The sequence below is a fragment of the Artibeus jamaicensis genome, unplaced genomic scaffold (genome assembly GCF_021234435.1).
Source record: "Artibeus jamaicensis isolate MK-2021 breed Jamaican fruit bat unplaced genomic scaffold, CSHL_Jam_final contig_387, whole genome shotgun sequence".
NCBI classification, from domain to species: domain Eukaryota; kingdom Metazoa; phylum Chordata; class Mammalia; order Chiroptera; family Phyllostomidae; genus Artibeus; species Artibeus jamaicensis.
In genome coordinates, this window is record NW_026521812.1 from 77,084 (window position 1) to 92,875 (window position 15,792).

Consider the following 15,792-nt stretch of genomic DNA (forward strand, 5'->3'; position numbering starts at 1 on the left):
GTGGAGAAGGGGCTGGTGGATTTGGGCACCTGCAAGTCACTTATTTTCTTCTGAAAGCAACTTCAGTAGCAATAAAGACGCCACGTGGAAGAGCCTGAGGAGCAAACGACAGGTAAGGAAGGTAGAGGCAGTCAGCACAGACCAATGGTTCTCAAAGGGTGGCCGCTGGGTCAGCAGCAGCAACACCTGGGAACGTGGTACAAATGAAAATCCCCAGGCCTCGCCCCAGACCCCCTGAATCAGACACTTGGGGTGGGGCCCAGAGATGCATCCTTTAAAAGACCTGTGGGTGATTCGAAGACACACAGAAGTTGGAGAAGCCCTGGTAGAGGCAACTAAAAACGTGGTGAGGGAAAGTTCACGATCTCTCTCGTTTTTTTGAAACAGGAGCTACTGCAGGTGTTCCTGGTTTGGTAGAAACGATCCAGTAAAGACAGAGAACTGAGGCTACACACGAGGATGTGAGCGTAGAAGTGAAGTCGGGAGGCGGAAAGCAGTGGGCTACTGAGCCCAAGTGTAGTTGCTGGTTTGTGACTTGAGCAGAGAAGCTTCTTCCACAGTTAACAGAAGGGAAGACAGAGGATGAAGGTAAGAGGCGGGGCAGGTGGTGGATTACAGAAAATAGAGGCAAATAAGGTAAAAAAAAAATTTAGATATAAAAAGAAGGAAATCTCACTTATCATCTTATCCAACCATTGCTGAGACCTTGGTATATGTCCTTTCTGTGTAGAGACCTCCTGCCCCCGCGCCAAACACAGGTGATAAGCAAGGGGCCACAATATCCGTATTCTCTGTAACACACTTTTAAACACTGTTGAAAATTTGAAAAACATAACTAGGGATAGATTCTCTTACTATTCTGCTATATTTCCTTATTGATTTTTCTATGCATATTTTCTATATAGTTGAGATTATATCATTGTAATAACTGTAAAAAAATTTAATTTCATTTTCCTCTAAATGACTTCCCCCTTTTTGTTCTTATCCTTTCCCCTGGTTGAAGTTTGCTAGTGAAACTTGAAAATTTAGAACTTTAAAATTCACAGTTCTCTAAAGAATGGGTAATAAGAAACAGTTTGGGAAAATTTAATGTCATGTTCCCCCTCCCCTGTTCTGCTTGGTAAAAAAACAAACAAACCCAGAGCCCATGAAAGCAGGGCTTTTATTTAACAGATAACTCAAGAGTGAATTTGATTTAATGTTTCTGAAATTTCCCTTCAAGTACTAAAATCATCTTCAAATTATAGTGGCTGCCACTAGACAGGGAGGCACTTAAAATTATATCAGCAACCTCAGTGATTCGCAATTACACTCATCTTCACAAAGCACGTCACTGTTTTTAGTGTTCTGATATTAAGTATTTATATTATTGCTTATTTGTATAAATTAAGTTTTTATGTTTTTTGATATTCATGAGTCCTATAACATCAGGTAGTTTTATCCTAATGTTCACAGCAGGAATGAGGTTCCCAAACTTGCCTAAGGCCACGCAGCCAAAAATGGCCTGAGCAGGATCCAAGTCCAAGTTCTGGGTCATGAAGTTCACACTCACACATTCCAGGTTCAGGACACAGCATGGCAAGCTGTGCCAGATTGACCAAGCATAGCTCCTGTGCTGATGAGGCGCTTTCTCCTGTGTTGTGTGGGCTGACTTCACTGTGTTTTCCAGAAGAAACAGAAATAATGTTCCTGGCTGGCTCTCGCCACTAGTGACCTTATTTCTGCAGGAACAGTTTACTGGGACTGCTAACCCCAAAGCCTGTTCCCTCTAAATGCCTGAGTGCATGAGGTGTAAAGCAAAAATGAAAGAAAGAGTAAATGCGACTGAATCACTTGAACAAATTCACAGAATATCGTAAGGTGGGCAGGACCAGAGCCTTTCAAAACTCACCTGATGCTCCAAGTGGCACAAAGAGGTCCACGTGACCCCCTTCTTCTTCAGGGGCCACACAGCTGCCTAATTTCTCCCAGAAGTCTCTCACCTCAGGCTTCAGTAAATTTTTAATGCCAATTTTGTAGCCTGAGGGAAAAAATGGAAAAGTCATATTAATTTTAACAGTCTCATGACTAGAAACTCTCAGCAGTTTGTGAAAATGGAAGCACCATTCAAAGAGCCAACACCTGCCCCTCAGACCAGAATCTGTAGGGCATCTCTGCATCTTTGCTGTAGCATGTTCAGGCCACAAAAGGCACCGCTGGACTTCAGCATGTCCTTAGTCTCCTTCACACTCTGGATTTATGGGACACTGTGCACTAGGTTTGGGACCTTGTGTTTTTGCCTCCGCCATGTAGCAGTGGGAGTGACCAGGCTCACGGCAGGGTTCAGGGCAGATGGCCAGTCAAGTCCTGGGATTTTGCAACCAAGTTCCAAAGGAGAAATGTTTCCCATGATTGTCAATGAAAAAATAAGCCACTTGGAGCAGAAAAAGTGCTCCAGGAGATGGTAAACATCACTGCGGTGCTCCCTCCCTGGGAACGTGTGTGATGGACTTAGCCCACCTGCGCGTGTCTGGGCTGATTTCTACCCTGTCCTGGAGACTCAGCTTTGCCAGTCCCACAGAGGTAATGCAAATGGAGTCGCGTGCGGAATCTTGGTGGTTTGCGCCTACACATTGAGAGGTCCAGACACAGAATGGAAGGTCCTCTTCGGGTGACTGGACTGACATTTCATTTCGTTGTTTTTAAGGCAAAAGCTTTGGGGGAAAATCCCACAGTTATATAGAAGGAAACTTGAGTTTTCTGTGGTATTTTTGTTATTGTCACTATTGCTTTCATAAAAGGAAACAAAGAAAAGGCAGAGTTTGGACACCTTTCTCATCTGGAGATCAGCCCTGACCAGTGTGACTCAGTAGGTGGGGTACCAACCTGGAAAGTGAAAGGTCACTGGTTTGATTCCTGGTCAAGGGCACTTGTCTGGGTTGTGGATTTGGTCCTGGTTGGGGTGCTTACGAGAGGCAACCACTAGATGTTTCTCTCACACTTTCATGTTTCTCTCCTTTTCTTTCTCCCTCCCTCCCCCTCTCTCTAAAAATAAATAAGTAAATTTTTTTAAAAAGCTGCGATTGGGCAAAAATCGGGAAGAGATGGGAAGAACTTGGAGCCCTTGTGCATGGTTGGTGGGGTTGTAAAGTGGTGTAGCCTCCATGGAAAATGTAGTACGGCATTTTCTCAAAACATTAAAACTAGAACTACCATATAATCCAGCAATTCTACTTCTGCATACATATCCAAAGGAATTAAAAGCAGTGTCAAAGATATAGTTACATACTTACATTCATAACAGCACTACTCACAATAACCAAGAGAGGGAAGCAACCAAAATGTCCATTGATGAATGAATAAACAAAGTGTCATATATACATACAGTAGAATATTATTCAGCCTTTAAAAAGGCAGGAAAACTTGCTACATGCTACAATATGGACAAACCTTGAAGATATTATATAAAATGAAATAGGCCAGTCACAAAAAGTCAAATACTGTATGATTCCAGTTATATATGTGAGATATCTAAATTAGTCACCTGCATAGAAGCAGAAAGTGGAATAGCAATTCCTTGGGGCTTGAGAGACAGGGAAAAGGGAGTTCTTATTTAACGGTGTGATGGTTAATTTTATGTGTCACTCTAGTGGGGTGCCCAGAAATTTGGTCAGGCATCATCCTAGGTGCGTCTGTGACATTTGGGGGTGACATTAACATTTGAATGGATAGGCTGAGCAAAGCAGATTCCCTACTTATTACCCCAGTGAAAGGCCTGCACAGAGCTACCCCTGCCTCGTTAACTCAGAGCTGGGCTGTCAACCTTCTTAACCACTGGGAACTTACACAGCACCAGGAGGTCATCCGAGTGGACAGACACTACGTCAGTGCACAGTTGGCTGTTCTTTCCAACCCCACCTTACCTTGGAGTAAATTGATTTCTCTGCTATCTCCATTGCTAAATATTCCCACACTCTGTGCCTTCTGCCCATCCAGAGCTTTGTCTATGAGATACAGCAGGCTCTCCAAGGTCAGGCTGCTGTGTTCATACACCACAGAGGTGACACCTGTCCTGACACTGTCCACCACCATCTAGAAGATAAAACCAAAGCCCTTTACTTGACACTATTTTTTTTTACATTTTATCGATTATGCCACTAAAGTTGTTCTATTCCCCCCTTCATTCCCCTCCACCCTGCACCCCCCATCATTTCCCCCCTTTAGTTTATGACCATGTGTCTCAAGTTCTTTAGATTCTATATTTCCCATACTGTTCTTGCCCCCCCCATTTATTTTCTACCTACCATCTATGCTACTTATTTTCTGTACCTTCTCCCTCCTTCTCCTCCTCCTACTCCCCTGTTGCTAACCCTCCATGTAATATTCATTTCTATGGTTTGCTCCTGATCTAGCTGTCCTCTTAGTTTGCTTTTGTTTTAGGTGTGGTTGTTAATATCTGTGAGTTTGCTGTCCTTTCACTGTTCATCTTTATCTTCTTTTTCTTAGATAAGTCCCTTTAACATTTCATATAATAAGGGTTTGGTGATGATGAACTCCTTGAATTTGACCTTATCTGAGAAGCCCTTTATCTGTCCTTCCATTCTAAATGAAAGCTTTGCTGGATAGAGCAATCTTGGTTGTAGGTCTTTGGATTTCATGACTTGGAATACTTCTTTCCAGCCCCTTCTTGCCTGTAAGGTCTCTTTTGAGAAATCAGCTAACAGTCTGATGGGAACTCCTTTGTAAGTGACTGTCCCCATATCTCTTGCTGCTTCTAGGATTCTCTCCTTCATTTTAATCTTGGCTAATGTAATTCTAATGTGCCTTGGTGTGTTCCTTCTTGAGTCCAACTTCTTTGGGACTCTCTGACCTTCCTGGACTTCCTGGAAGTCTATTGCCTTTGCCAGATTGGGGAAGTTCTCCTTTATTATTTGTTCAAATAAGTTTTCCACTCATGGCTATTCCTCTTCCCCTTCTGGTACCCCTATAATTCTGATGTTGGAATGTTTAAAGATGTCCTGGAGGTTCCTAAGCCTCTCCTCATTTTTTTGAATTCTTGTTTCTACATTCTTTTCTGTTTGGTCATTTTTTCCTCTTTCTGGTCCACTCCTTTGATTTAAGTCCCAGTTTCCTTTCTATTACTATTGGTTTCCTGTGCATTTCCATTCATTTCAGTTTAGCCTTCATATGTTCCTCTAATTTGACTAAAATTGACCACTTCTGTGAGCATCCTGATCACCAGTGTTTTGAACTGTGCATCTGAAAGTTTGGCTATTTCTTCATCACTCAGATTTATCGGCTCTGGGGCTTTGAGTTGTTCTTGAGCCATGTTTTGATCTGTTCATGCCTGTTAGGTATGAGGAATGGAGCCTTAGTTGTTTACCAGAGCCGGGCCACCCAAGTCACTGGTGTGTGAGGCCGTAGGTGGGGGCAGGGTCAGAGAGGGACAATGCGGTCCCCTCTGCTGCTTCCTGCCACTGGGGCCTGCATGGTCTGTCTTACTGCTCCCTCCTTCACTGGTTTATCTGCATGCAAATGCGTGACTGTGGTCAGCTCTCAGTGAGTCCACCGCCTTGTGCCCTCAGTGGGTCCACCTACTTCTCCACACCTGGGATCCGCCTATGGCTGCCAGCACACTTTGGTAGCGCGCCCTGGGTCGGTCTGGTGGATCTTTCCTGCCCGACCCTGCTGTGCTGCTGGCTCTGCCCCTCTTACCAGTTTGGCTGAAGGGTTTGTTGTTGTCAGACTTCTGTGAAGTTCAATTTTCTGTGGTTTTGGCTGCGTTTTTGTTGTTAAAACTTTTATTGTTTTTAAACTTGGTTGTAGGAGGAGGTACAGTGCTTCCACCTAAGCCTCCATCTTGGCGGAAGTCTTTTAGTGCTCTTTTTAGAAGTAACAGTTCTCAGTGAGCCGATACTTTGTAGCAGTTTTTAACACATACGTGGATATTCACGCATAAAGCATACACAATACTAACCTCTGTTGAATATTTCCATTAGTTGGATCACTAGAGATTTTTAATGGTTTAATTTAAGTTGTTAACTTTACATGAAGTGATCCATATAATAAACTTTTCTGTTAGGAGAAACTTATTAAACAGTGCTTTGAATTCTATGACACAGCAATTAATAAGTCTCAAATACCTAACAGGTATTTTCTATACTGAAAGAACTTAATTGAGTGCTATTTACACTGTAGGAGAGCACACTAAAGAACTAAATTAATGCTCTGTAATCAAAGAATAGCTATGCTTTCATTCATGTCACACATCCTAATTACCACATTAAAATTTTAAGAATTTCTAATTTATCCACAACAACAAAAGTGTACAAAAATTGAGTGGAAGAAAATATAAGCTGTCATTTTTGAGTTCTTTTTTTTCCTTTTTGTTGAATTTATTTTGGTGATACTGGCTAACAAAATTATACCGGTTTCAGGTGCACAATTCTACAGCACATCACCTGTATTCGGTATTGTGTGTTCACCACCCCAAGTCGAGTCTGCATCCATCCCCATCTGCCCCCGCACCCTCCGCACCCCACCCCCCAGGCAGCCACCGCGCTACCGTCAGTATCCCTGAGGTTTCCTCTCTTTTTATTTTGCTCAATCCCTTCAACCTCTCGCTCAGCCCACCCCCCAAAAAAACTTGTCAGCCTGCTCTCCATCTATGAGTCTGTCTCTAATTTTGATTTATGGTTACCTTTATTGGTTCTCATTTTAAAAACTGCTTTGTGCTTATAAATTTTCACTTAGAAAGGACCAGTTGTCTTTTAGGAGATGAATCGTTTTCATGCACTTGGTGGCCAAACATTGTCCTACAATCTGCAGTGTCAATGAAAGAACTTAATTCGGAGAGGCCTGGCCTTTTAACACACTCTGTACCTCATATGCAGGAATCCGAGATGATATTAATATGAAGTGTGGTGGGGAAGCACATGAAGGGCTGTCATCATTTTTAAGACCTCCACGCCAACTTTTCTTTGATAGTAAAGGGTACGAATATCTTCCTGAAACATTTCTTCTGTAAGGAAAAGGGGGGAGGAAGTGAAATTCTCATTTTCTCTTAATCCGACTTTGATTACATGTTCTCTGTGTCCATCAGCCACATACTGTATATGAGGCAGGTGGCCTCAGTACCTCGGTCTCTCCCTGCAGTTGGGGACAAAGGCAAAGGGGTCTCCTGGGCAGGTTGGGGGCAAAGCTGCCCTCTGGTCCTCTCTTTCTCCATCTGTGGGATGCCAGAAAGTTCTCTCAGAACTTAGCTTTTGTGGGGCACTTAAAATGAATGTAGCGACTTGCTTAGGATTCCAAAAAACATTTTGAAAAGGGGCAGTGGAGAGATTTCAAATTTCCATAATCCTCCATTATCCAGTTATCTGAGTAATGTCTCCATTCTCTCCACCATCACCTCCACATTACCATTTGGATATGCTTAGACCCTACAACATTTCTGGAAAAAATGATATTTTTGCTCAATAACTTTGTACAAAACATATACTATATCCACAGTATGGCCTCCTTGTAGGGTTAAGAATATTTGAAATGTAAATTTTGAATGTTATATATTTTTTCCTTCAGAAATCATGCTAAAGACCACCATTTTTGCTGTATCCAAGGATAAGAGCTGTATAATTATGAGATCCTATGTGTCAGCTAGATTATCCTAGAATAAATTCTTGGTATCAAGAGATGGTCCAGAGCCTTCAAGAGATGGAGGTTTGCTTACCGCTTGGGCAGAGCTTCTAAGGATGCCAAAACAAGCTGTTTCTCCAAAGCTTCGTGTAATCCCACTCGATCCCTCACAGGCGGGGAGAGACGTGGCTGGCATTGGGATTTTAACAATCTGGAGCAGCCTGTTCCACTCACCCAGGGGGGTCGGGCTCGGAACAGCTCCTCTGGAAGACAAACAGCAGCCCGCTCGGCTGTTCACAGCACGCTCCTCCCCGCCAAGTCTCCACAGATAAAAGGCATCAAACTAAGGCTGCGCCAGGGCAGTATTCCAAACAGCAATCATTATGGCCACTTTTACACTCTGTTTGTATTTCTTATTCTGTCCGCACTGTGGCTGCAAGTTCCCAGTCATTTCAGGTCAAGGAACAAAACTTAGAGAACAAGTAACTCTTTTCTTGTGGAAACCAGTCAATTTATAGCCTTTCCATCCATTTCTGTCCTCCTCCTTGGCTTCAAGCAACTTCTCTTTGTTATGACCTCACAAAGGGTCAGTCAGTAGAATAATAAATGAATAAAAAGGAGAACTCAAATCAACTTTGTCGATTACCTTTCCACACAAGTCAGAAGGCTCAGCTGAAAGTCTGTCTTGCCCCCACTCTCTTTCTACTTTAAAGAAAGTACCACTCTTCCTGCTTTCGCTCTCACTTTCGTTGCTCCTTCTCCTCATCAACCCCAAGTCTCCTGAACTGTCCTGAACCTATTTCTTTGTTTAGGCTTGTGTTCATACTGCTCTCGCCTCCTTATCTTTGGTCTTACAAATTTGAGAAAAACTAGGACAGGCAATGGAGGCACTGATATTTGACCTCATATAGTTCATCTGAAATATTTTTTGCTTATTAATTACCTGGAAATATACAATGAAGAGAAAAAGAGCTTATCCTGAACATATGAGTACTTCCGAGAATGCCACCCACACGCTATTCCAGAAAAACAGCACTACCCTCCTCTGTGGGAATTTGTATGTAAATCCACTGGTTTCGACACTACTTGGTCAAGATAAGAAGTTTTAAAATGCTACTCACTCTTACGCAGTGCAATTTTCTCCCACATTATTTTCCTTAGATGCTTTTCTCTTTGTCTCTCCTGTAGCTCCTCCTCTTCTGTTTTGGGTTCATTCAGGGTCCCATAAAGGGCGGCGGCTTCCCTAGGTGTCAGCCAGTCTAAGCTGGACACACAAGCAATGTAATGGTGCTTCCAAGCACCGTATTCATGGTCCGTTGGAGTGTAGGGCAGAAACCACCCGAGCCTGATGCACTTGGGCATCCATAAGCAATCCTTCAGAGACAGAAGTGAGAAAGATGAGTTGTGAGTTTTTTAAAGGTCAGTTTCCTAGGCAGAATGCTTTCAGGTACACAGCTCCTTTGTTTTAATACTTTAAGATTTCTAATGCAGTTGACTTGCCGTCTAAACTCGACTCTGAAAGATGAGAAGCATTCCTTACTCCATAGGAAAACCATTGTTTGATGAACACGTATGTTATATATAAATATATGTACTAGCCATCTTTGTATACTCATCTAGCGCTCCCGTAGTACTTGGGTAGTTAAACCCTAGATTCAGAGACTTCCGCTTCTAGCAGTGGTGTGGATGTGTGTTTCAGTCAGTCCTCCCCCTCAGAACAACTCTGACAGAGCCATATGATATTGTCCATGGGCCACCACTTTTGAGATAGGAAAACAGCAACTTTCATGTGATGTAATCAAGTTAAAATCTAGACAGAATATCAGACAACAACCATCTGATGTTGTGATGGAGCTACAGTGCGTAAGCACCTGTGTAGCCAAGACCCTGGGAGGGAGGGGAATCCAGGGGCGGGCCTGGTTGTCAGCACTGCTTTCACACCATTTGACAGTTTCAAAGTCAAGTTCAGGCTGTCTGACAAGGAGCAGAAAGTTATAAGTGAAAGCCTTACAAGCTGTAAAGATATTTAGGCAATTCTCACAGGGAAGAGGGGAAACAAAGTTCAATTCGGGGCCCACTAAGGGGGAGATCCCTGGTAACCACACCAGGCTTTCAACTGAGATCCTTTTCAGTAAAGATGATAAAGAATTGGATAAACTATCACCAGGACTGAAGCTAGATTTGAAATATCTCACTCTCTGATTAGATTTAGGGGATCTATTCCTAGCTGAAACAAACACCAGAACCAAAAGCAAATTCTTCCTGAAGGAAGATACTATCATCCAGAGACTCAAATTACCACATTAACTTCTTGCACTCAGTATCTGATACTCAATCAGAAGCACACAAAAAGACATTTGTCTTTGAATAAACAGAGAGAGAACCTCAGGAGATCCAGATATTGTAATTATCAGACATGAACTTCAAAACAAAAACAAACTAAACATGGGAAACTATATTTGCCAATGATACCTTGGACAAGGGTTTGATCTCCAAAGTGTATAAGGAATTCACACAACTCCACTCCAGGAAAACAAACAACCCAATTAAAAAATGGGCAAAGAACCTAAATAGATACCTCTCCAAGGAGGACATACAGAGGGCCCAGGGACATATGAAAGGATGCTCAGCATCACTAGCCAACAGAGAGATACAAATTAAAACCACAATGAGATATCACTTCATATTGGTCAGAATGGTCATCATAAATAAACAATAAGTGCTGGCAAGGATGTGGAGAAATGGGAACCTTAGTGCACTGTTGGTGGGAATGCAGACTGGTACAACCATTGTGGAAAACAGTATGGAATTTCCTCAAAAAACTAGAAATGGAACTGCCTTTTGACCAGCAATTTCACTGCTGAAATGTTATCCTACGAACCCTGAAACACCAATTCAAAAGATCCTCTGCACCACACTGTTCATAGCAGCACAATGTACAATAGCCAAGTGCTGGAAACAGCCTAAGTGCCCATCAGTAAATGAGTGGATCAAAAAACTGTGGTACATTTACACAGTGGAATAGTACACAGCAGAAAGAAAGAAGGAGCTCCTACCCCTTGCGACAGCATGGATTGAACTGGAGAGTATTAAGTAAGCCAGGTGATGAAAGACAAATACCATATGATCTAACCTATTAGTGTTAACATACTCAGCAAAACAGACAAGCAAGCAAAATAGAACCAGAGACATGGAAATAAAGAACAAATTGACAGTAACCAGAAGGGAGGGGAGAGGGGTGATGTGGAGGAAAGAAGGGGAAGGGTAGAGTCAAGGAACATGTATAAAGGACCCAAGGACAAAGACAGTGGGAGGCAGTGATTGAATGAGGGAGGTGGGGGATGGGCAGGGCAGGGGAGAGTAATAGGGGAAAATGCAGACAACTGTAATTAAACAACAATAAAAAAATCTATAATATGTTTAAGGAATTAAATGGCTAGGTGGAAATTTTTGGCAAAGAAATCAACATTCTAGAATTGAAAAATATAATAACTGAAATTTGTAACTCAGTGGACTAGTTTAATAGCAAATTAGAGCCCAGCTAAAGAGGTGATTAGTAAACTGAAAAACAGGCTAGAAGAAAGGTCCAGACTGAAAACACTGACGGCCAAAAGGATGGAAAAGATGTCCGAGAAAACGTGAGACTTAGGGGAGGCGGGGAATCAGTCTAAGATAAGTATCAGAATCTCACAAGGAAAAGAGAAGCAATATATAAGGAGACAGCATCTGTGAACTTCTCGAAGTGTATAAAGGACATTAAATTTCAGATTAAAAAATCACTGCAAAACACAAAACAGGATAAGGGTGGTTGAGGAACATGTATAAAGGACCCATGGACAAAGCCAAAGGGGGGAAGGATGGAGCGTGGGAGGTGGGGGTGGGTGGGGCGGGAGAAAGTGGTGGCAGGAAAATGGAGACAACTGTACTTGAACAACAATAAAAAAATAGTAATAGTAAGAAGTTTTATTACTATTAAAAAGACAAGATAAATACACACACCGACACACACCTTCTAAACATATTATGAAAAAATAGAAAAATATCCAACACCTACTAGAGAAAATAGAAATATGACCTTTAAAAGAATAACAATAAAACTTTCTACTTCTCAATAAATAGTTACGGAAGCCAGAGGACAATGGAAAATTTTCAAAGTACTATAAAAAATTAACTGCCAACCTAGAGTTCAAATTTTCAGTGACAATATTCTTTAAATATGAAGGTGAAATAAAGACATTTTAAGATACAAACTAAGAGAGTCTGTCAGCAGCAAGTTGCATGAAAAGAAATATTAGAGATAATTCAGAAGGAAAATGGTCCCAAATGGAAACTCAGAGATGCAGGAAGGCACGAACAACAGAAAAGTAAATATGTTGTTACTTATAAATAAATATTGACTGTGTAAAATACTAGTAATGGAGGGGTTGGGGACTGGGTGAAAAAGGTGAAGGGACTGAGGAGTACAAACTGGTAGTTACGGAACAGCCACGGAAATGCCAAGTACAGCATAGGGGGTAGAGTCAATAGTATCGGAACAGCTACATGTGGGGCCTGGTGGGCACCAGAATCAGTGGGGCGCTCACTCTGCAAAGTACGTGATTGTCCATCACTATGCTGTACGCCTGACACTCACACAGAATAATATTGAATATAAACTGTAATTTAAGCATAATTTTAATAAAGAAAATAATAGTCTTGTGAACTTTGTATATTTAAATGTTTGCATATCATATATATTCTTAAATATATTAAAAGTTATATATGACATTAAAATATCTGACAGCATCGCTGGCTGGTGTGGCGCAGCAGATTGAGCACCAGCCTGGAAGGTTACCAGTTCGATTCCCAGCCAGGGCACATGCCTGGGCTGTAGATCAGGTCTCCAGTTGGTAGCACACAAGAGGCAACCACACATCGATGTTTCTCTCCCTCTCTTTTTCCCTCCCTCTCTTTTTCCCTCCCTTCCCCTCTCTCTAAAAATAAATAAATAAAATCTTTCAAGAATCTATCTGACAAAAGCATAGAAACAAGGGTCAAGGGGGATGAAGTTAAATGTTCTAATGTCTAATGTCTTTGTCTTCAGTTAAATGAAGTCAATGTCTTTGTGTTACCTCCTGCACAGTAAAATAATCCTGGGATGGGTGCTGTAATCTCTATGGGAGCCATGAGAGAACTTCTAAAGAATTTATAATTAATAGTAAAATATATTGATAGATAAATATTTATGTACTCCAAAGAAGACAGGGAGAAAAACAAAATACAAAACACATGGAACAAACAAAAAATCAATAGTACAATGGTAGATAGACTTAAGCTCAAATATATCAGTATTTACGTAAATGTAAACAGACCAAATTACCCCAGCTAAAAGTCACGGACTGCTACATGTTAAAAAAGAACCACCACCACCACATGCTTTTATGAAGTGTTTTTTAAATATAAGGACATAGAAAGGTTGAAAGTAGAAAGACAGAAAACAAACTACTGTGCAAACAGTGAGCCTGGATTTTTTACGGCAATCGACCCAGGGCTCACAGACGGCTTTTGCACGTGGGTGCGTCACAGAGAGCGCGACAGCCTCTGAGATCAGAATCTCAGCACAGCCCACCCCGGAAGGCGTGCACGGGTTAAAGAAGCAAATTATTGACTTGTTTCTAACATTATGTCTACTGTTACATTTCATTCAGTCTTTTAAGAGGAAAACAGAGGCAGCATTAATGGAAGAGGATATTGAAGATCCAGACTTATCTTCCTCAACAGATGTTAGCCAAAGAGAGATTAATTGAAATTGTGATTGTACAGCAATTTTCAAGGCAATTTATCATGAATAAAATAATAATATATATAACCCAAAGCCTAAATAATTTAAATGAAAGGATAGACTCCTTTAAGCCAAGAAAAGGTATTTTTCTAAATAATTGAGTATTTATAAATTATTAAAATTGCATGAATTATTAGAATAGTGTATATCCTCTTACTTATAAGATAAATTACCTTATCCCCATTTTTTTCTTAAGGGTAAGTTAATCATGGTTCAGAGACACTCAGTTATCTTTTTTCTCTAAAGATTTTATTTAGACAGAGGGGAAGGGTGGGAGAAAGAGAGAGAGAGAAACATCAATGTGTAGTTGTCTCTCACGCACCCCCTACTGGAAACTTGGCCTGCAACCCAGGCACATTCCCTGACTGGGAATTGAACCAGTGACTCTTTGGTTTGCAGGAGGGCAACTCAATCCACTGAGCCACACCAGGCAGGACTGTTTAGGGAAGAAAGTTATCCCAATACCCTCATTACATGTTACTAATGTATTCGCGCCCTGTTACTAGGAAGTGACAATTAGTACACCTGTTCAGTTAAAAACTTCCAGGGCCAGCTGACTTGCGCAGCAACACACAGATCTTTCGGATTCAGAAAGGAAAAGATATGGAGAGAAATGAAGCGTGGTAACACTGTAGAGAAATCCACTCTGGCCACTTGCATCCTTTCTGAGAACTGGTCGTGCAAAAACCTAAGATGAAAGATACAGAAATTAAATTCAGAACACTAATTTCTAAAGTCGACTAAAATCCAGTGTAAATATTAATTGTTCTTTCTCTAATGGTCTACCTGTAGACAATAATTAAATCCCAAATAACATAGGCTATATTTTTTCAAAAATACTCTGTCTACTTTCCACGATCCATTCCAAAGAAGATGAATAACAAAAAAATTTTTTAAATCCACAAGAGAAAAAACCTGTGAAACAGCCTTAGTTGTTTAAGCTATAAATCGGAAATTTCTTTCCCCCTTTTCCCTCCCCCCACATTCAGTAAGTCAGCAGGGCCTGCCAGCTGTACCTCCAAAATACAGCCCACACCCACCCACGTCGCTCCACCTCTGCTGCTGTCACGCTGGACCGAGGCACCTGCAGCCCCCCCTACACTGTTGCAGCAGCCTCCTGATCATCTCCTGCTTCCACTCTCCTCTTCCCAGACCCCATTCTCCACGCAGCAGCCCAGGTGGATGTTTAAATGCAGATCAGATGATGTCACATACATGCGTAAAAACTCAGAACGGCTTCCCGGTACAATTAGAATAAAAAACTCTGGCTGAATCACATTTAGTGGTGAAATATGAAATACCTTCCCCCTGATATCAGGAACTAAGTAAGAGTGTCCACTCTCACTACTCAGCTTAACATACCCTGGACATCCTAGCCAGCTCAGCACAAGATAAATACATGACGTATATATTGGAAAAGAAGCAGTAAAATTGTCTCACTGCATGTACCTGCATGTAGAATTTACAAAACAATTACATACAACTATGGAATCTACAAAACAACTATTTAAATGTTGAATTTATGAGTATAAAATTATTGATAATTTTCTTCTATTACCCTTTTAATGTTTGGAAGATTTGTAGCGATGGCCCCTCTTTCATTTCTAATATTGGATAATTTGTATTTTTCTTCTTTTTTCTTGGTTACTCTTGCTAGGAGTTTATCAATTTTGTTATATTTAAAATTTTCGAGAGGGGAGAGGAGGAAAGAAAATCAACCCGGGCCAAGGCTGTTACTATTTTTTTAAAGCTGTTTGTGTGTTGTATCTTTTCTTATCCTTTTACTTTTAGCTAATCTGTTTCTTTATACTTAAAATCAATCCCTCGTAGTCAGGACACAGATCTTGTTTTTAGCTCATTTGACAACCATCCCTTTATTTGAGGGTTTAGTCCCCTTATAATTTAATATCATTATTGATACGGTTGAATCAAAGCTTTCATTTTGTTGTTTGGTTGTTCCATCTGTTTTATGAAACTTTATTTCTCCTCTTTGCTTTGTTGGAATTAATGATTTTTTGTATTCTGTCTTAATTCCTTTATTAGCTTTTAGACGTCTTTAATTACACTTTTAACTTGCTGTAGCAAGTGCGATGTGCATCTTCAACTTTTCATGCCTACGTGAAGTTAGTGTTACTGTGACGTTAAACCGGTGTATCGGTGTGGTCCTCACCATCCTCCGTGCTTCTGTTGACACACACGCTGCATCTACTTACAAACCCCACCGTGCAATGTTTTTGTTTCAACAGTCCCATGAATTTAAATAACTTAGATATTTTATATTTCCCCACCCATTTACCATTTCCTGTGCTCTTCATTCCTGCTTATAAATCTCAGTTTCCATCTGGTATCAATTTCCTGGT

General features: G+C 41.1%; 1 protein-coding gene across 1 annotated transcript in view; it reads right to left on the minus strand.

The window, feature by feature from the left end:
• ECT2L (epithelial cell transforming 2 like) overlaps window positions 1-15,792 on the minus strand; it is a 65,769-nt gene that overhangs the window by 30,473 nt on the left and 19,504 nt on the right. Inside the window, exons 3-8 of the mRNA XM_037137688.2 lie at window positions 13,958-14,120; window positions 8,733-8,985; window positions 7,706-7,874; window positions 6,862-7,000; window positions 3,903-4,071; window positions 1,892-2,020 (exon numbers count right to left, since the gene is read on the minus strand). Coding sequence (XP_036993583.2) covers window positions 1,892-2,020; window positions 3,903-4,071; window positions 6,862-7,000; window positions 7,706-7,874; window positions 8,733-8,985; window positions 13,958-14,120 — 1,022 coding nt within the window. The remainder of the gene's footprint in view (window positions 1-1,891; window positions 2,021-3,902; window positions 4,072-6,861; window positions 7,001-7,705; window positions 7,875-8,732; window positions 8,986-13,957; window positions 14,121-15,792) is intronic.